The 21,085-nt window shown below is 47.9% G+C and overlaps 1 protein-coding gene and 1 pseudogene across 3 annotated transcripts in view; one reads left to right on the forward strand and one right to left on the reverse strand.

Moving 5' to 3' along the window:
• Nucleotides 1–644: 644 nt before the first annotated feature.
• On the forward strand, nucleotides 645–14,791 carry LOC115400811 (max-binding protein MNT-like; annotated as a pseudogene).
• Nucleotides 14,792–16,770: 1,979 nt separating this feature from the next.
• LOC115400818 (septin-4) overlaps nucleotides 16,771–21,085 on the reverse strand; it is a 40,387-nt gene continuing 36,072 nt past the window's right edge. For all 3 annotated transcript variants that reach the window (XM_030108865.1, XM_030108867.1, XM_030108866.1), the window contains 7 exons: nucleotides 20,931–21,065; nucleotides 20,093–20,210; nucleotides 19,871–19,972; nucleotides 19,099–19,195; nucleotides 18,829–18,991; nucleotides 18,601–18,700; nucleotides 16,771–16,971 (listed from right to left, as the gene is read on the reverse strand). In XM_030108865.1, the coding sequence (XP_029964725.1) occupies nucleotides 16,903–16,971; nucleotides 18,601–18,700; nucleotides 18,829–18,991; nucleotides 19,099–19,195; nucleotides 19,871–19,972; nucleotides 20,093–20,210; nucleotides 20,931–21,065 (784 nt within the window). In that variant the 3' untranslated portion in view covers nucleotides 16,771–16,902. The remainder of the gene's footprint in view (nucleotides 16,972–18,600; nucleotides 18,701–18,828; nucleotides 18,992–19,098; nucleotides 19,196–19,870; nucleotides 19,973–20,092; nucleotides 20,211–20,930; nucleotides 21,066–21,085) is intronic.

Here is a 21,085-nt window from a genome sequence, read left to right on the forward strand (position 1 = left end):
CTTATCAGTCCTCCCCTTCTTCATTTTTCCAGCAGGCACGGCGGTGCAGTGGTTAGTGCTCTCGCCTCATGAGTTCAAATGCTGGCCCAAAATGTTGCGGTTTCCTCTGGATGGATGGATTGACTGATCATTCATGACTGAAGCGCCAGATGTTTCAATGGGTTTTGGTGAGATTCAGAAAAATGAAACTAAGCTAACTTATCATCCTTCATTAAGCCCCTCAGTCATTTCCAGTTTTTCCACACTGACCCAGAGGCAGAGGTGTAGCCAGGTTGTTGCATTCGGGGGATTGGCTGGGGGTCAAAGGTCAAGTTCAGGGGCCCACAGTGGTGACCCTCAGCTGATTTAAACCTGCAATCTAAATCTTCTTCTCTAACCTCTCGGCCACGGGAGGGGATTTGTCTGTTTAATTTGTGTCCAGAATAGTTGTGTCGAAGCTTTAACACAGAGAAGACAATATAAGGCCATGCTACGGGAAACCCTCGGACCTGGCAACCTCTCCTCCCCTCCCCTCCCCCCCTCCCTCCACTGACAGGCTCCGTGTTTTCCCTCCCTCTGTCACTCCGGGGGGAGGGAGCTGCGTGCCTGTGGGCGGGGACACTCTCTGCGTGATTCACAAACCTTATTTGTTCCTACTACTTGGATGGAGCGCCATCTTGTTTGTAACTCTGGTACGTGAGTGGAGGAGCGGAGCGCCGAGGGGGGATCCTGTTACCCTGCTGCCGCTTCTCTCCGGGAATCTCTCCCTGAGCTCAGACAGGCTGCTGCCGCCGCTGGAGCTGCCGCCGCCCCCCTCCTCCTCCTCCTCTCTCTCTCTGCTCTGGATCTCCCTCTTTACCTGGACAGAAATGAGCATCGAAACGCTCCTGGAAGCTGCCAAGTTTCTGGAATGGCAAGCCCAGCAACAACAGAAAGCACGTGGTGAGTTTATGGTTTTTATTTCAGATGCGGATCGTGTCGCACGCGCTGTGAAAGGGCGATGCTTGATTTTTGACATTGCGTCGCTGTAACTTTGACAGGACTGTCGGAGTTTGTTTTTTTTTTTCTCCTTTTACTTTCGTATTCGTTTTGCCGCGCTGTTGCGAAACAGTGACTCTAAAAAGCCGCTGCAGTCAAACCTGCCGCAGAGACGGTCAGTGTACACACACCCACACACACACACACACACACCAGCAAGCCTTCTGCATATAAAACAAACGCCACAGGGCAGGAGGACACGAAGGGCGGTGGCGCGCGGAATGCCAGGCGCGCTTTACATAATAACCCGACACCGTGCGCGTGCGATCAGATGTCTGCTGGCCTGAGGGTCTCCGCTCCGCGGCCCTCGGGCCAGGCGGCCAGTCGGCCCCAGCCGGGCCGCGAGCCGACATGTTTCTGCCGTGTTTATCACGAAACAACAACAAACTCCGCAAGCCTCTCGTGGAGGGCATCGAGCGTCTGCCCGTGACGTGTTCAGGTAGACCACGCCCACCCGCAAGGTACAAGGCCGCGTGACTCCGCCCCTTTCGCCACGTGCGTGCTGGGTAACCCCTCCCAGAGATTGTTTATGAAGAGGATGAGTCACTACAGCCGCGAAGGTGGAAACAAATCTGCTCGTCGTGTATTTGTCAAGTCCAGTTTGTGAACTGAATCATCAAATGGAGGGAGAAATATTTAGATTTTAAATTTTTCTACAATCATTGCAATCTTTTGTGGTGTTAGTCATCAAATTAAATAAATAAAATAAAAACAAAACAAGAATATCTCCCCTATCGAAGATTCTACAGTATATTTCAATAATTCAAGTGAAACTGAGTACTAATTATTTTGTAACAGCTTTCTTAAAAACTCTAACCATTATTTTTATTTTTTTTAAGTAAAAAAATCAATTCAAGGTTGCAGGAGTTGATCTCACCTGTCCATTTCAGGAAATTACTGATCAATGAATAACCACACACACATTAGCAGCATAAAGAGCAAGACCAGTTAATAGAAAACACTGAATGTTTGGACTGTGTAAATCAGGTAGCCATGCACTTGTCCTGGAAGCATTTGGATAGCTGTTGTTGTTGCTGTGAGGTGAGAGGACTAACACCCTGCAGCCCTCTTTTCTCTAAATCCCTCTCTCTTCACAGATAATTTCAGATTTTTGCAGCTGTTTACCTTTCTTCTCCTTTTATAGGATGATGGACGAAGTAAAAACATTGACACTCTCTCTCAATGTTGGTGTACCAAAATGGTTCCAACACATTAGTCCCCTGCAGGGTATTTAGGGACACGAGCAGTCTGCGCTTTATCGCTGTGGCGGGAACAGACTTGTGCTCCTTTTGTGGGGTCAAGTGTCCTCAGTTACACTGTTACACACAGGAGACAGGTCACCTGACTGACATGCTGTCAGAAAACAAATCACAGACGCATGCCATATGTAACAAGCAACGTGAGGAACACTGCATTTAAAAAAAAAAAATCAATGTTCCCAAACTGCCCGATGTGAAATTGATTGATGACATTTAATAACGATAACTTTTATTTTTCTGTCCCCCATAAGACTTGAGTGCAAAGACCAGTTATGTGAGACATTATCACGTCAGAATAACCATATCTGCCAACAATCTGCTGACTTTTGTCACATTTTACATCTGGACTTGAGATAAGACCATGAACCCATGTGTACGGGTTCGTCTTTAAACATTACGATTCCACTGAAAATGAATATATTGTGTTATAATCGAACATTTTATACCAGAGGGCTTCGATTCTCCTAGCCGGAGAGGGCGACACCACAGCACCACAGCAGTTGTAACAAAACCTCCCCGTCCTTCAGACTCACTGCAGTGTGTAACCTTGCATCACCTTTGAATGTGAGCGGCTATTTAGGTTTCCCCCACTCCGAGCCCCTGCAACGGTTCAACCCGGAGACGACAAGATTCTGAAAATGAACACCGCTTAATCAAGAAAGAAAAGTCTTCGGCTTTACAGATTCAGCTGGAGTTTCTCGGATCTTTACTGACGTTGTGGACTCAGATGCTCCGAGTGAGATCTCTTGCTAGTCTGCTTTCCAGCCTCTTGGTTTGCTGCATGGAGAGTCCCCTCCTCCTCCTCCTCTTCCTCCTCTCCTCCTCCTCCCTGCTTCTGTAGAGCAGGTCACTGTGTTCGGAAAGTAGGCCATTGTTTCTCTGTGAGCTGTTGCAGTTATATAATGCGTACAGAAAACCAGCATGTTTTTGATGAGTTTCTCAGATTTTCTTTAAGAAAAGTGTCCACTGAGCGTGGAGCGTCTATTAAAGCCATCGCACACCAAAACTAAGAACATGCTGTTCTTTTTAGGTTCTCTGACATCAGGGAAGATTTTCAGTTCAACAACATTTTTGCTGGCAAAAAAAATCTTGTTTGAAAAAGTGAAACGGCAAATTATTTGATGTGATGCGCTTTAAGAAGAAAGTTGTGTTGTTACTGGAAGCAGGAAGAGTCTCCTCCTCACGTTGCAGCATATTTCTGTGTGAACAAAAGATAGACGGAGATACTTTCTATAACTTCCCTCCGGCAAACTCAAAGCCAGCTTTTCTGTTTTGTAAACTCGAACCGGGTTTGAGCGAAGTTTGTGTTCAGGTTACAAAACGAGGCTGTAATGTTCCTGACCTTTGAACTCTTCCCTACAGGACAAACACTTTACTCCTCTATTTGAGATTCATAACATACAAAGGAGGACAGAAAAGCAGTGTATCATCAGTTTAATTTTTTTCTTCTCTTTTTTAAATGAAAATGCCTGCAAAGAACAGATGACCGTTACTGTTTAGGAAATTGGAATTCTCTGTGCCATGTGTTTGCATTACGTTCCATCATCAACACCTTCGATAACTTCATTTCTGCAACGCCCAGATCTAATTGAGCTGGTTCCTCTGTGCGGCGCCGCGGCGCCCTGCTTTCCTTCGTAACGATGGTATTAACAACCACTTGTCGCTGACATTTCTAACTGAATATCACAGCTGCCATAGCAACTCCAGCCTCTCTCTGCTGCTTCCATACATCGGTACGCTGGTGCGGCAGTGTAAACGTGATCAGGCTGATCCTAATTCACACTCATGCTTTTCTAAAGATGTCTTTTTATTTACAGACTCAACAGACGATCTACCTAATTGATTCATTTGATTTGTTGACACACTTTGAGGTTGTTTTTCCTGAAACGTGTGTCTTGGTGTGAGAGAGCCTTCCTGGCTTTGTCAGCAGGAAAGTCGAGCTGCTGTGCAACACAGCTCCTCTTCATAAATTAGTAATATTCATTAACTGTGACCCATGTTGTGTTATTGCAATATGTATTACCAATAGAGAAACAATTTACTTTGTTTTGCAGAAGTTTTTAAAAAGGAAGAAGTATTTCAAATATTAAGAAGTCTGGTTTTAGATTCCTCCATTGCTGAATATCTTGACTTTGTCGCTCGTGTTTTCTCTAAAAGAAACTGACAGACCTTCCTGTTTTGCAGAGGGAACTGATGGCTTTGTTCAACTCTTGTTTCTCCCACAGAAGATGAGTTAAAGGAGAGTCTGCGTCTGCAGCAGCTGACTGAACAGAGGTTTTCTGATGTCAGCTACAACTCCATCGCCCCGGTCAGCCATGTCTCCAAAGCGTTCCGAGCAGAGGAGCTCCACGCGGAGAGCTGTCCGGCGCCCGTGCCTCCTGCCCTGAAGCCCCCCCTCCATGCCCGTGGCCGTCGTCCCCCGTCCCCGTGGTCACCCCAACCCCACGGGCTCGCCCACAGCTGGCCCGTCGCCACGCTCTCCCCGCCGGCGGGCTCCTCCTGTGAGTTCGCCCAAGAGCGAGCCTCACTCCCCTCAGGAGCAGAGCGCCGCGGCCCTGCTGTTCCTGCCCCCAGCCAGACCGGACCGCCCGGCCGCCCGCGATCACAAGCAGCCGACGCAGAACCACCAGCAGCAGCAGCAGCAGCAGCATCACACCCAGCTCATCGCTCCGGCCGGCGGCGTTCCGGGCCGGCAGCAGACGCCGCCGCAGCACGCCGTTCAGCGCTACCCCCGGCTCCAATCGTTTCGCCCCCGCTGCAGCCCCACCCGGCTGTCGCGCCGCAGGGCAGCCCCGTCGGCCGGGGGAGTCCGCCCGACGACGGCCGGCAGCTCGACGGCAAGAAGAGGCCTGGAGGGTGAGTCTGAACGGCCACACCGTGTTACTGCAGATCAACCAATCAAGATCAATCAAGCTTTCCTTTAATTTACTGACAGATTTATTCTCTTAAGGTGTAGATCTGTCTTAAAATGTGACTTGAATAGGAAACATCTCATTTTTTAAAACATTAATTAGTCTTTGATGTTGATGCTTCTTGTTGCGTCACCTTCAGAGATGAATCCTGACAACGTGCTCCTCTTGTGTTCCTGCAGGGGCCGGAACAAGAGAAGTGCACAACAAAGCTTGAGAAGCACAGGTGGGATCAGCGTGTAGTGAGCCTGAAGTTTAATCCAAGAGGCCACTTTGTTTTTATGTCCAGTGATTACTTTACCCGCATGGATCCATGATTTCTACTGTCCTCAGTCTCCCTCCCTGTCTGGTTCTCAGACGGGCGCACCTGAAGGAGTGCTTCGAGACGCTGAAGAAGAACATCCCCAACATCGACGAGAAGAAAACCTCCAACCTCAGCGTGCTGAGGAGCGCGCTCAGATACATTCAGGTGAGCTTTTTTTTCGCTCTCAGTTTTCACCTCTGACCTCGCTTGTTGAATTTAAAGTTTTTTGCACATTTCCTGAGAGCTTCCGTTTGGCTCGGTGGATGTTGACTAATAATTCCTTCGCTGTAAGGAGCCCTTGATTCGATTTCACAGCAGTTTAATTATCTTGCATTGTTCTGGCGTCACGGTTGGACGACAGTTTCACCACATTCATCCACTGTCAGCGCCACTGCCAAAAGTTGTAATTATACTTGACGAACGTTGTGGGGTGAATGTGTACGGAGTGTTGTGCAACTCCAGAGCGATAATCCAACGCTGGTACACAAGTACCGATTCAGTGAGAAGTCTTCGTTCGTCTGTTTTCCTCACATCTCCGTGTCTTCATTTCAAAGCAAGCTGAAGTCTTTCGATTGTCCTCTTGTGTGTGTTTTTTTTAAAAACTCGTGTAATTATCACCACGCAAGAATAAGCTTCCCTTCTCACGTTCTTGCGTCACAATAGAAGCTGCGGCACCAAGGACAGTCACGTCCTTCCCATTGTCAGTTTACTGAGAAAAACTATGCATGGAGTTGGAGTAATGAAAGAAAACACACAAACACTGTTGGACTGCGGCGTCGCCGCCTGTCAGTCGGAAGCGGTCCATCATTCAGAGGACTGAAGCATTGTCGCTGGCAGAGGAGGATGTTTTGAATGCCGGCCAGTAGTGGTTGAAGCACGGAGGAAGAGGCCGCGCCGTGTTTGTTACCTGTGGCGCTACCTGCTCGCGCGAGGGCGTGACGCTTTAAAAACAAGCCCAGGGAACAGAGCGTGACTTCAGGTTGGTTCCGGGTGGAAATCTCCCGGTCAGAGACAGTAAATGTCAACCCACCAATAAAAGGAACAGCTTGAACATCTCTTGAACAAACATGCTATAAACCAGTGACCTCTCTCCACCCAGAGTGATCGTGTTTTAGACCTCAGCTCATTTGTTATATTGTAAACTGTAATATTGATTTATGGTTGTTGAATTTTAAAATAAGGAACACTGTAGTACTAGTACATCGACATGAATCTCTGTTTCTCTGTTTTCTAGCAGTTTTAGGGATTTGATAATATAAGGATTAGTATCAGCGGGACAGTGGACTGTCGGGTTTTTCTAAAGATCTTTTCCTGTTAGTTCAGCCAGAAGGGACAGGAGGAGTGGTCTGTTGTTCCAAACAATAAACAATTGTAATTACAGCAGAAGGAAATCTGACTTTCCTCTAAACATGAAGGCTGATGTTCTAAAAATTAGATGTGGATATTTCACACTGTCGTTCAGGCTGTCGGAGGCCTGATGTGATCGAACTGCTTCGATAACATCCTACTTCTCATCCACTGCTCGCACGGCGGATTCAGCTCCGTTCGGCTTTTTCCCTGAATTCTTGGCCTGTTTTTGCCGCGGCGCCTGGGTCCCGCCGTAACCTCTGATGTTTCCCTCATTTGCACCGTAGTGAAGCGTGCAGCGTGTGGACTGGCAGCCTGCCCACGGCGAGAGGATCTGCTGGAGCAAAGGTCCTCCGCTGGCCTGGTTTATACGCTTCCAGACAGCGATTATGCTTCTGTTACGTACAGTTGAGTTTATTGACCGACCGGCGAGGCCGCGGTGGCGAACCTCAGCGAAGTCAAGGAATCAGCCTTGCTTTTCGCTGTGTGTCCTCCTCACGGAGCTCGTTCAGATCGACCCCGTGGCGATACTGACAGGAGCGCCGCGTCGCCGCTCTGATCCTCTGGGAAGCAGGGTTTTGGTCTGCTGGTGTCTGTGCGTGGATAGTGAGGAAATCTAGGACAGCGTGGGAGTGCAGCTCGTCACCCCCCAACCCCCCCACGAGCCTCTCTGTGATTAAGCAACACTTTGTGTGTGTGTGTGTGTGTGTGTGTGTGTGTGTGTGTGTGTGTGTTTGTGTGTGTGTTGTGTGTGTGTGGTGTGTGTGTGTGTTCGACTGGCTGACTGACCTGCCCGGCGTCCCTCCTATCACAGCTGAGCTGGACCAGGGCTAAATTAAAGCAGGTGGAGCGAGGAAGACTTTTATAACAGACGCTGCTTCATCCCGAAATGTCCTGTTGTGAATAGAGGGGAATTGTAACTCTGAGTTTCTGGGCCACCGCACTTTACTGCCTCTTTAAGTTTCATGTGTACCTTTTTTTTTTTTTTGTCATTGTTGTGTTCAGTGTATGTGTGTTGTGTGTGTGTGTGTGTGTGTGTGTGTGTGTGTGTGTGGTTTAAAGAAGAGAAACCAGGATGTTCAGGCCAGTGTTTTCTTTTCTTTTTTTTTTCTAAAGAAAAGCCATACACGTGCCGGTACGGGCACCGTAACATGGGAGGGCGTGCGGCCTGCCTGCAACCCCCCCTGAGCCTCTGCCCCCCCCCCCCCCCGCCCCGCCCTGTCCTCGCCTCCTCTGGCTGACAGACACAAAAAACAACTTAGCTAAAAGGCTTTTGGCTCTGCATCACATTCCCTGTCGTTTGTCACGCAGAGTTCTAGAATAAAGCGAAAGTGTTGGAAAACTGCTGCCCGTATCATCCCACTATCTACGGAAAATTCAGACTTTATAAAGCGTTGAAACCAAATTCATTTCTCCTTACCTTTACTTTTTTTTTTTTTTTTTTTCCAATTTCACTGATTCACAATTGCATTGATTTTTTTTCCATGATTTCCCGTTTATTGGAGCCGATCTGAGCTTGAGCTTCTCCCTTTTTGCTGTGCTTCGTTATGCTACCGTGCCTGTGAGCCTGCCGTGCCCTGCTCCTCCTCCTCCTCCTCCTCCTCCTCCTCCTCCTCCTCCTCCTCCTCCTCCTCCTCTTCATCCTGCCTCTCTGACTTTTAAGCCACATGAGCTGCGAGCACATGGCTACCGAGCCGCGTGACGTCACCCCCCCCCTGCTGGGCCTCCTCCCAGCCCTGCAACAGGCAGGACTCGCTGTACCAGCGGGCTTAGCTGCATGCAGCGGGGGAGGAGCATGGAGCGGTAAACACACGGCTCAGTTTCCTCCGCTTCGGTTTCCACTCTGAGCTGACCGATCCTGTTCCTCCACTGCCTCCTGGGAGACGTCGAAAAGCCCCAGTAGCGCGTGGATGCATTAGGTGTCATTTGTTTGGCTCATGCCAGCGAGCTGTAATGACTTACAGCCTTTTGAAGCTTGTCTTTAAAACACGGCTGCAGTGACGCCGTTTGACAGTTTTATATTGACGGAGTTTTGAGCTTCAGGAAAACTGATTACAGCAGAGTTCAGGGCTTTGAAGTTGGACTTAACTGACAAACCAGCATTTACACTTCCGCCTGTGGTTATTAGTAGATATTACAAAAGTGAAAGCCACCATCCTGCCCTGCTGTCTTACATGAACAGCAGTTCATTCCACTTAATTCTTTACCAGGTACGGGTAATTAGGCCACCGCGGATGCAGCTTGCAAAACCACATGCTGTGCAGAAGTAGGTATTTGTGTTCCCTGCAGACAGACCTTTTATTGTTGAACCCCCCCCCCACAACGTGACCGCCTCTGTTCCAGCTTGAAGGCACAGTGAGACAAGCTACGGCCCTGTCACAAGACCTTGTGATCACATGTCTGCAACGTGGCCTTGGAGCTCCTGGCCCTTTAAGACAAGCCAGCCTTGTGCTTGTGTGTTTCCTGGCTGCTGCAGAGAGTGGTCAGTCGGTACAGCTTGTATCGCTCTCTTTCAATCCCCCGCTATCTGTCCCCCCCCCCCCCCCCCCCCCCCCCCCCCTGCCCTCCCTCCCTCCTCCTGTTGTGGCCTCTCTGTCGGGCCATGTGCTCGGCACTCGCTTGCCTGTGACGGCGCTTGAGCATTGTTTACCCTTGCATGTGCACGAACACACCCACACCGCACACACACACACACGGCCGCCTATCTCTGCGCTGATCTAGATTTTCGCGCACACTGGAGGCGAGGCTCAACGGAGGTGCAGCCATGTGAGAGGAATCAAAAGGTGCTGGGCGCCCTTGTGTCCTGTCAACCTGGTGACACGATTAACGCGCCGTGGAAGTCACGCGGGGTCCATCTGCCTGCTGTCTCCAGTTGTCAGGTCCAGCGCGGTTAATCTCCAGCGCGCCGTTTCTCGTCGGAGCCACGATCCGAGGGACGGACGCGGCGTGGGTCGCTCCCGCCGCCGCCGCCGCCGCCGGAGAAAGGAGAGTTCAGTGGGTCTGTGTGTTTGTGGAGCACTTCTTCTCTCGCTCATTTTCTCTGCATGAGTCATGAGTAGTGGTGCTGGGCGAAACAAAGGCAGCCAGACTTCGCTGCCTGCGTGTCACAGATGTTTTCACGTCGGTTGAGTTTTACGGCACATGAAGGCGTACGGTTTTAGAATTAGGAGGGAACCTTGGGAGGCTTTCAGCCGTTTCCTGACAACCAGAGGAGGGGGGTCGCTTCAGTACATCATGTTTTGTGGCCAGAATCGAACGAGGACGTCCTCAGCTGACTGAGACCCTGATGGGAGTGTGAGGGAGGCTTTCCACATCTCTGTCCCTCAGGGAACATGTTATTCAATAAAGTCTGCAGCATAATGTGCACAAAAGAAATGAATTACAGACGACAGCGAGTGTCCACAGCACATTTTCAGGACTCATCCATCATTTCTCACTGCTTAGACTGCTGCTGTCACTTAAAACAAGAAAATCAAGTTTCAAATAATTTTAAGTCAGCTGGAATTTGTTTGAACCATGAAAGGAAGCTGGAAAACACCCGCGCCCTCACAGAGAGAACATGCAACCCCTCACAGAAACACACCAACCCCCATATCGGGACTTGAAACCAGAGGCGGTGCTACTGCAGGGCAGGAACTTTAAACCACTGAACCGCTGTGACTCAACAGTTACGTGTTTGTTCCAGAAAGTTTGAGGCTCACCAGAAGCACACAACCCTGATCTGAACCGTACGAGCAGCGAGGTGTGTGTGTGTGTGTGGTGTGTGTGTGTGTGTGGTGTGTGTGTGTGTGTGTGGTGTGTGTGTGTGTGTGTGTGTGTGTGTGTGTGTGTGTGTGTGTGTGTGTGTGTGTGTGTGTGTGTGTGTGTCACTCACACTGTGACAGCACTGACGCTGTTTTGGTTCGACTTATCGTTTTGTAGTATTTAAAACTAACAATAGATTCTTGTAGCGACATCGAAACTCCTTCCAAAACCACAAAAAATACCTCCATATGAAGTGTTTAGCCGGTTGAGACACGCAGCTCTCCTTCCAACACACCCAGCTGGAAGCAGCAAGAGCCCAGACCACTTGGCCACTGCATTTCTAATCCTGGATCAGGGCTGGAGACAGGTGCTGCCTCGCTCGGGGCCCGCCTTTTGTCCCCTTTGCTATTCATGTCCGTGTGTGCCGTACTGTAGTCCCACATGCACACAAAACAACGGCAGAAATGTCACACACACACACACATACAGTAAGTAGGCCAGGAGCAACACACAACATGTCTTGTCTCACACATGCAGGTGCTCTTTTCCCAATCCCTACACACACACACACACACACACACACACACACACACACCACACACACACACACACACACATGTAACCACGTACAGCACATGGTGGTGTGACCACAAACAGGAAGTCCACCCTTTGGAAATCCAGCTTTATGATGCTGAGTCACACGGCTTCTCACACCATCATTTCCTGCATCTCTCACCAAAAACCAGCGAGAGCAGTGAGCATTTGACCATCATGTCGTAAATATCGCGTGTCTGATTTTCCGCCCCCCCCCCCACAATAAAAACCACGTCCGCCGTGTTATCAGCGTATGAGCGGGTTCTGTCTGTGCGGCACATTCTTTTCTCCACTCCAAACTTTTCCACTTGTTGCCGTGCACGCGGAAGTCCAGCTCGCTTTGTTTGGTTGAGTGGAGCGTCAGGCTGATCAGGAGAAAATTAGGTCAGAGAGTCATTCCCAGCAGGCCCCTCCCACTCTCCAGCGGCTCCGCCCTCGTCCCTCATGCTGCACTCCCTCCATTCTTCTGGTCTGTGCGCCGCCGCCGCCGCTGCCGCCGGACTCACATTCTTTTGTTTTTCCGTCTTATTCTGTCCCGTAGCTGGATTCTGCTGGGTGATTCATTTAGAATTAAAAAGTTTAATTAAAAACATTTAAGTAGCAGCTGTGAAGTGCCATAACACAACATCATGAATAGTTTGAATTAAAGAGGGAATTAGAAATAAAACAACTTAAATTAAAAATATTTAATGGAATAAAACTTTAAGTTACGCAAGACTGGAAAAGTTGATTGACAGTTTGTCAGTGTGCATTTAAATATTTCATAATAAATGTCATGAATTGGTGAACTTCATCAGTTCAGTCATTGTTTTGAATAACTTTGAATAAAGTGGTTTACAGTTTAATCTTCCGGTATCAGAGTAGACGTTTAACCGTACATGTCTGTGAGTTTCATTATTTTCCACTTTGTCTTTTCAGACGTTAAAACGCAAAGAGAAGGAGTACGAGCACGACATGGAGCGACTGGCCCGGAGAAGATCGCCACGCAGCAGCGGCTGGACGAGCTGAAGAACGAGCTGAGCCAGTGGATGGACGTGGACGGCGAGATCGACCGCGTCGTCCGGCAGGCCACGCAGCCCGAGGAGGATCAGGCCTCCACCTCCACGGCCTCCGGTCGGCCCGCCGCCGCCCTCCGCCACGTCCGCCTTCAAATCGCCGTCGTGGTGAAATGACGCTCATGCTTGTTTTCCTGTTGCAGAAGGCGAAGACAACATGGACGAGGACGTAGAGAAGAGCCGGCGTCCAGAGCGCCGGCCGCCATGCCCGGCGTGCCGCAGAGCGCGAAACCCGAGCTGCTGCAGACGGCGCCGCCCGCCCAGCCCCCGACGCTGACGGCCCATCACCACGGCGACCTCCTTCATCACCCAGCACATCTCCATCCAGCAGAAGGCCCCCCAGGCCCAGCCGGCGCCGGCGCCGTCGGTGCTCGTGGCCGCCCGCGCCGCCGCGCCCGCCCCTCCCCCGCAGCCCCTCGTCCCCCGGCCACCACCAAGCTGGTGACCGCGCCCAGCCTGCACCCCACTGTTATCGCCCACGCCTCGGTGTCCCACCCGTCCGTCATCCAGGCGGTCAACCACGTCATCCAGGGCGGGGCTCCCAAACACATCGCCCCACCTGGCCCCCTCCCCCCGCCGCCGCCGCCGCCGTCGGGCCCGTGCACCAGCCCATCGGCCACATCACCGTGCACCCGGTGGCCCACCTGGGCCAGCATCTCCCCGCCCTCTACCCCAGCCGGTGGCCGTGACGCAGCACATCCACCCACACGCTGAACCACGCCCACCCGCAGGTCAACGGGGCGGCGGCGCCGCAGGCCGCCGCCACCATCGTCACGAAGGAGCGCCCAGATGATGGCGCATCACCCGCAGCTCGTCGGTCAGACGGTCCTGAACCCCGTCGCCAATGGTGACCATGCCCTCCTTTCCCATCAGCACCCTGAAGCTGGCCTGAGCTCCGCCCACCGGACCGCCGGGCGTCGTGCGGAGACGCTCCGCCGGAGGGGGAACCGTCCGGCCTCAGAACGGGCTGCGAGCGAGCCCCGGGGCCGGGGCAGGGAGCTGCTGGAGGACCTCAGCCTTCTGCTGAAAATTCACTGTCACTCAGAAGCAGGACGTGAAGTCGGGAACATTTCAAGACCTCCTGTTAACGCCAGGCTGCTGCAGTGCAGCGTCGGCACGCCGCGCGTCGTCGGCCTTCGTCGCCTGGGTGTGTTGTGATGCACAGTGACCGGAACTCGGCAGCTCCGGCTCGCGCTGAAGGAACAGACGACGTTCCACGCAGGCCGAAAGTCCAGCAGTGAGTCTCTGATGAGCTCCATCACCAGCACGTCACTCACTGTGATCAGAGACTCCTCCTCCTCAGCGGGAGCACGTGCTGCAGGGCTGGAGCTGAAGACCGGACTGAACTCCCCTCACACAGACCAGTCCTCGGTGACTGCGCACGCAGCAGGAGCTCCTCCTATTGGCCGTTTGTGTTCACTGGCGAACAGAAGCCTTTATGGAGAAGCGATGCTGCTCAGTCTGTCGCTCATACACCGGATGAATGTGCAGTTTTATCAGAGTCTGGCTCCTTTATGAATTAAGAGACAATCAGATTGTGACTTATCTTTATGCCCTTTCAGCCACTTAGTGTTGCAGAAAGTTTTGACTTTCCACAGATGTTTTGGCCCACTGGGAGCTCGTTGGGGCTCTTCATGGCAGAGATCTTTACTGACGGCAACGTGACTGACTCGGAGAGCTTCGTGTGGAGATTGTGCTCGTCTGGACGATGTAGTAAAATGTGTTTCCATCGTGAATCGCAGTACAGATGGCTGCAAACTGCAGCCGTGTTTTCCGCTTGTCAACTTTCTGATCCGAAGCAGCGTCACCGATAAATCGTCGTGGGGATCCGTTCTGAGCGAGTTCGCTGTGAACGGTCCCTCCTGGAGCTCGCACTGTGAAAACCTGCGCCGCAGCACCAAGGACAGCTCCAGCCGCGCTGCCTTCACTGAATGTACCGATCATGACAGGATGTGCAGTGGCAAACCTTTTGTTTTTATTTTTTTTTTTTTTTTGCTATGCTTTTACTTTATTAAAGTGTAACGTTCAAAAACAATTTTTTATTTTAAAAGAAAAAGTGTTGCTTGTTTGAGCTGTATCTCTTTATTTTAACTGTTTTTTTTTTTTTTTTTTCCTGGGACCATATACAAGAGGCTGATGTCAACACAGATGTTTTAATTTTTATATCACATTTGGCCACTCTGTAAAATCTTTTGCCCTTATTTTATTTTCTTGTGGTTTAGTATTTCAGTTTTGAAGAACCAGTTTACTGAAAAAAAATGATCAACCCTTTACCCCCCCTCTAAAATTTTTAAGCATATGATTGTAACAAAAAAAAAAAAAAGCTGTATTTTCACATCATTTTCCAAAAAAACAAAATGTATGAGAATTACAGGGACACAGAAACTTGAAGAAGCAACAATACTTGTGTGTTTTCCCTATGGTGAAAGTCTAAGTTGTACATTGCCTGTAAATGTTGGGCTGTATTTGATCTAAATGTATCATGTAAAAAAACCTGGGGGGATATGTAAAAAAATCAAAAATTTATTAAAAAATAAAACTTAATAAATGGTATTATGTTTACAAATGTCTATTTGTCCATTTCATTCAAAGAAAATGGTAATGATAGCTTGTCTTAAACAAGAGTAAAAGAACAGAAGTTGCAAGGGAAAGTTGACTCAAACTAAAACAATTTTATCATCTTTGAATGTTGAAGTGTTTTTTTGTTCCAATTCAAAAGCAGGAAACAAGATGTTTGAGCGAGAAGGAAGCCATTAAGGGGTAAGGGAGTTATTTAATGAACTGTTCAGACAGTGCTTCAGTTGTAAACACTTGTTTACTGCATTTCAAACATAATTCCGTTATTTACAAATCCATCAATTCATTTAAGGAGTGAAGAAAATCACTTTAAGTTTATCATTAATTGACTATTTCAGGATTCCAGTTTTCTCTTTGACTCTGGACTGCCTGAAGGGGAGTAGTGACGGGTTCAAGGTGTGTCCCTGCTCTCTGTCAGCTGGGAGGATGAGGAAGATGAAGCATTAAAGAAATGGACGGACAGATTAATGGCTATTATCAAACATAATGGAGAGGAAAAGAAGACATTGGGAAAGGAAGCTGATCAAAACCATGAATAGAACAGGTTATTTAAAAGCGTTGTGTTGAGAAGCATAACAGTTTCCTGTTTGATTGCTTCTCTGGAAAACGAGCGCCTTCTCAATGTATTAAAAGTTGCATAACTCACAGTCAACACTCAAAGAAGGCAAGTAAAGGTCATTGTCCAACTGTGCATGAAATTATATTCATATTTTATTACAATATTAGAATTTTTACATGTTGGCCTCTCTGTCCTCACTTCTTTTATAAATCTTTTACATAAATATACTCAAAAACATAACATACCAAAAGACAAATTTAATATTTAAAAAAAAAAAAAAAAGAAAAAGAAGGAACAGAAGCATAAACCAGACTCCGGGACAGAAGCTTGAGGAATGTCAGATTTTCAACAAAAGTTCAGAGCAGTCATATCATACCCAAGTTCAAAAAAAAAAAAAAAAGTCTGCAACATAGAAAAGACTGACAGAGACATATGTTCATTATTCTTGATCGCTACTCTTGGCATTAACAAAAATATCACTTTTAAAGGGAAATCCTTGCTTGTAAGATACGTGTTAAAGTAAGTACTCATCCGACATGGGAGTTCTCCTGAAGTGAGCAAAAAATATCTAAAACCAACCAAAATATATATATAAAAATCTGTTTTTGAAATTTCTTACAAGTTCAAAATCAAAGTGATATGCAATCGCAGTAACCTTCACATGCAAAAGATAAATACGCTGCATGTCCGCTAACGCAACCCCGCCTTTAACCCGTCACTTCATACAAATCTAGGGTCTTGTCTTTTTAAAGTTTGACTCTGAATCGACCAGTTTTTTTAGTTTTTGTTTTGTTTAAAGGTACTTTATGTTACATCTTGACACGACAATCTGGAAGTAGCTTTCTGTGAGATTACCCTGACCATTGAGCAAAGCGTCATGGCCTCGACTGCACTGAATGTGCTGAAGAATCAAACCTGACAAGAAGTGAAACAAACCCCGGAAAATAAAACGAACAAAATCACCATACGTTTCAACATCATCCATGTGAAGCTCAGCAGTTTAGAGAGGTGTTATAAAACAAAACCAGCAACACATGAAAGGTGGAAAACGGTTGGAAAAAAAAAAGTGTAGTATAGAAAATTAAATTATTACAGTATATATGCATGTTGACCTATAAAGATAGTAACAATAAACACTTGCACCATAAAAATTTACTTAAAAAAAAAAAAATCACCTGTACTTTGATGTAAACCTCATAAACTTCATAAACCATCCCTGTGATCATGTGGCTAAATAAAGACTTCAGATATGTGAATGTACTAATTCCTGTTTCACACAGCGGAGTGGAGAGTTCTGGGCTTTGCAGCAGTGGCGTCGTTAACGTCAGAGATCCTGGAGAGGTCGAAGGTGTCGGGACATCTTACCACCTCCTCAGCAGCTCCCTGAGCCGCGTGGGACATGCTGTTGATGAGGCCGAGTGGACGCTGGCAGAGTGGAAGACGGGTTTGCTGGGTACTTTTCTTTTTTTTTTTTTTTTTTTTTTTTTTGTATCCCAGTGAAAGAAAGACATGTACACAGCGTGACGGGAGCTCTGGGTTAATAGCCATCTTTCTGAGTGATCATGTTGTTCTGGATCCTCTGCAGCATCTCCTGCATCCGCCGCAGCTGTGGAGAAAAGAAAAGAGAGGGGTGTTACTATCATGGTGGACGTACTGCAGCGGAGCCACGCGGGGTTTAAACAGGGCTAATTGTTCACACATGAATACGCTGATCTAAAATCAATAACACTCGGGAGATCGGCCATCGCTCTGCTGGTCACGTGACCTGCGGTGAACTGCCGCAGGATCCTCCGCCTGACCTTTAACCTCAAGACGACCGGTGTGGCACAAACACATTTTAATGCTGGAAAACTGTTCTGCCACTTATGTTGAGTTTTTTTTTTGTTCGTGGATAATTCAAATCTATTTTACAATTAAAATGACATTTAATATTCAATAACACAAACATTAGTTACCCAGCTAGTTGTATGTGCTTTCATGTTTGTAGTAAAATATGTTAAATGAATGAAACAGCCATGTTTATGTTTTGCAGTAACGTTACATTGTATTATCCCATCATGTTTACACAAAGAAATAAAAAAAAAAAAGAAACAACTGAGGAAGAAAAGACTCTTTATTTAAAATATAATAAATAGGGAAGAGGAGTTCGAGGGGAACTTGAGACACAGTGGTATTGCATTTGTATTTTTATATCATATCAGCATATTTTAGGCTAAACTTTTCTGATCGTTTAAGCCAAGAAGAGGCTTCTAATTTGGCTCATTTCATGTTTCATTTCACTCTAACTTTAGGTGTTTGTCTTGTAGCTACAGATTTAGAATAACAGGAATATCTAGGTCATGTTACTTTTCACAATAATATTGATGAAAATATTTCCCATAAGAATAAATAGTATTATTTTGTCTTTTTAAATGAGAACTGATGGGGGAGTATTGTAGATCTGAGTCAGATCACCAGATATTTACAGCATGTTGCATTAAAACATGACTGGCAGTCCTGAATCTGATTGGATGAGATCAACGGGGCGGCCGACACTCTGCCTGCCTGCAAATGACATTTACACATGTCAAAGAAAAATCATAATAAACACTTTATTGAATGTGGAGCAGGTCTGTGAACGTTCCCATTTCATTCTGAGTGCTTCAGCTTCTGTACGTCAGAGACCGGTGTGTCCATCGGGGGCAGAGTGGGGGAAAAGGGGCTGGCAAGTGGCAATCATTGAGATTGATGTAAGCTTCTTTATGTGTTAAACTGTTCGAATTTGATTCAGGTGATTCAGCTCACCTTTAATTGATGAGTTCTGCGTTGATTATATTAAACCAAGCATCTTGTGGTCCTGCGGCTGAAGCTATAGCTCTATAAAGTAACGTGCGTGTGCTTTCAGAGGGAGTGTTGATCCAATAATGTTGATGTGGCAGATTAGTATCTAACCCACAGCTCAGACAGACAGGGGAGGAGAGCTTTGTTATATTACTACACCACTTCAGATTTTTCATGCTTGATTGCCTTCTAACCACAGAAAATGTTGTTTGGTTAAATTAGAAAAAAACAACAACAATAACAACAACAAAAAACAAGTTACAGTCGACAAAGTTCAGAGGGCTTCGTCGTCTATCCGACGTAAGAGAGTCTCTGAGCCGGGCTGAGGCTCTGAGGGCTCGTGCTGCTCAGACTCCTGCTCGTGGCCGTGATCGTTCTGCTGATGCGAGTCCAGTTCGCGCTCGGCGTGCCGTACCTCCTCGTCTTTCTCTCTGATGAGCTTTTCCGTCTCGCTCTCCGACACGCCGGGCACCACGGGGATGGGGAAGTCTGTGCCGCTCTCCCTGGTGAGTTTGCTGCAGAGAAACGCCGGTTGGAGAGAAGCTTTAACGAATTACAGCAAACAGACCTGGATGTGTCCTCCCCCAAAACAACAGCTTCGCGTGTGTGTGCGCGTCCGGCCCGCTGCGGTGTGTGATCATACTTGCGGTTGCGCTCCTTGACCACCATGCGGGTCATGCTCTGGATGCAGTGGGCTCTGTAGTTCTCATAGTGACACTCTCGGGTCACGTCCTTCAGGTCTTGCATGTGTGTGCGGACGAGCATGTTCCTCAGCTTCACGAAGTCACAGTGCGCAGAGTTTTCCACTGTGAAAGCAGATTCGACCGTCTTCACAAATCAAGAATTTCCACTGTCGTGCCGTAAAGTTCAGCAGATGAATGATTTACGACTGTCAGTCTGAGCAGGGACACACCTTCTACGATGCCCCAGGGGTAGAGGCGACCTCGCACCCGCTTCCCTTTGGCCTCCACCACCGTGTTGCTGCCAATTACTGCAAAGGGAATGCTTTCCTTGAAGAGAGAAGAGAAAGAGAAGTAAATCTGAAGCAGTGCAGGATGTCTATGGGTCAACAGAGAGACTGGACGGATGCTGGCTGTGCTGCACTGCAGTGTTCACCATGGATTTGTTTTCTTTATAGTTCCCAATACACATGCCCACTGCTCTGTTTTCTGCGGCAGCTCCCTCATCTCTGTTTAATCCATCTGGAGGAACGCTTCACAGTTTTAAACACTAATGTGGAAAGTTTATTCTGAAGCTCGCGTCCGTCGGTTCCATTTCGTCACGCTGTTTTCACTGGAGGGCAACCGAGGACGGAGGCACACAGAGATACACCGCCTGCATCTCCTCTGCCAGCGAGCGATGCGAGAAGGGTGGAAAACGGTTGGACGTATCAGGACTGGGGACGTCTGCACTGGACTGAGTGTTCGGGTGATTATATTGATCTGTTTTAACGTCACTACGTTATGAACAAGAAAGCTTTAACACATTTTTTCAGTTGAATAATTGATTGATGTGTTAAAAAAACTGAAAAGAAGAAGAGAATTTTTTTTCCTGGTGTTCAGTTTGTTATGTTATGTCAGTATACTGATGTCTACTGTGGAATAACTCTAGAGCCCTGAGGCTTCTGCCCCAAAAGGCTGAAATAAAGAAATGACAGCAGGCTGACAGACAGCTGCGAGGCGCACCTTCAGCTCGTAGTCCTGCTGCTTGAAATCTTCATCCTCATCAGAGTCACAGTCGGGGAACTGGTAAATCTTGATGCCGTACTGCTCAATCTCTTCTCTGATCTGCAAGAAAAGATCTGATGTGAAAACTCACCTTTTACAATGTAAATGAAACTGACTGACATCACACAAAGAGCTGCAGGCCGGTGATCGGTTCGCCTTAAAGGAAACAGTTTCTCTTGCCTTAATTTTCTTTTTCTTGACCTCCATCGGGGTGAGCGTGTCTGCTTTGGCGAGGATGGGGACGATGTTGACCTTCTCATGCAAAGCCTTCATGAATTCCACATCCAAAGGCCGGAGACTGGAAGACACACAAACGAAGTTCAAGAAGGAGAGATGTTGAGATTTAATAGCTACATCAAGAGATGTTTTAACGTGAGTGCAGCCTGCTTTGCTAGATGAAGTTCTACATGAGATTCTGTGTGCCTGCCTGACAGAGAGAAGGTTCAGGTTGGGTTTGGGGAATTATGCATGAGTCTCATGTTCTCCCTGAGTTTGTTTTGAACGTCTGCCTCTCTGCGTTTGACTCTGGAGCTGGTGGTTTCCAGTCATGAGAGGAAAGTGGGTGATTGGTCAGTGGCCGCAGAGGTTTATCACTGGTTTATCTGACCGGTATAGACGGTTACACACCAGCAGGGGGAGCCCTTTCTCTATACATGTCACTGAAAAGCACTGCAGCTACTTTGGTTTTATGGTCCAGCAGTTCTTTGATGGGGACAGTGATGTGAAACAGTGCATGTGCACAAATGCACTGAAAAGCACCACATCAGCACAGTACAATTGATTTGTGTGAAGGCGCTGCAGCAGATGTAAATCCACCTGAAGGCAGCAGAGAAGTGCCTTAACCGTGAGCGAGAGACGCTGCATTAACAATTTATGTGGTTGAATGCACCGCAAGTAAAGACTGGTGCACTTACATGTACGCATTAGTTCCTTTACTCAGGTTGTGAGTTAAAATGAGTGGATTAATTATAGAAAGGTCTCGTGGGCGAGCTGGACGAGAATGGGAGCTTTATCATACCCGTGACCGAAAGGTGAGATGAAATAGAGGCAGCAGTGTACGCGGTTGTCCTGGATGTTCTTGCGGTTGAGGCCGCTCTCGTCCCTGAAGTACTGCTCGAACTGCTGGTCGATGTAATCGGCCACCGGCTTCCAGCTGGAGTGGAAACACACAGG

This window comes from Salarias fasciatus, chromosome 14 (genome assembly GCF_902148845.1).
Source record: "Salarias fasciatus chromosome 14, fSalaFa1.1, whole genome shotgun sequence".
NCBI classification, from domain to species: domain Eukaryota; kingdom Metazoa; phylum Chordata; class Actinopteri; order Blenniiformes; family Blenniidae; genus Salarias; species Salarias fasciatus.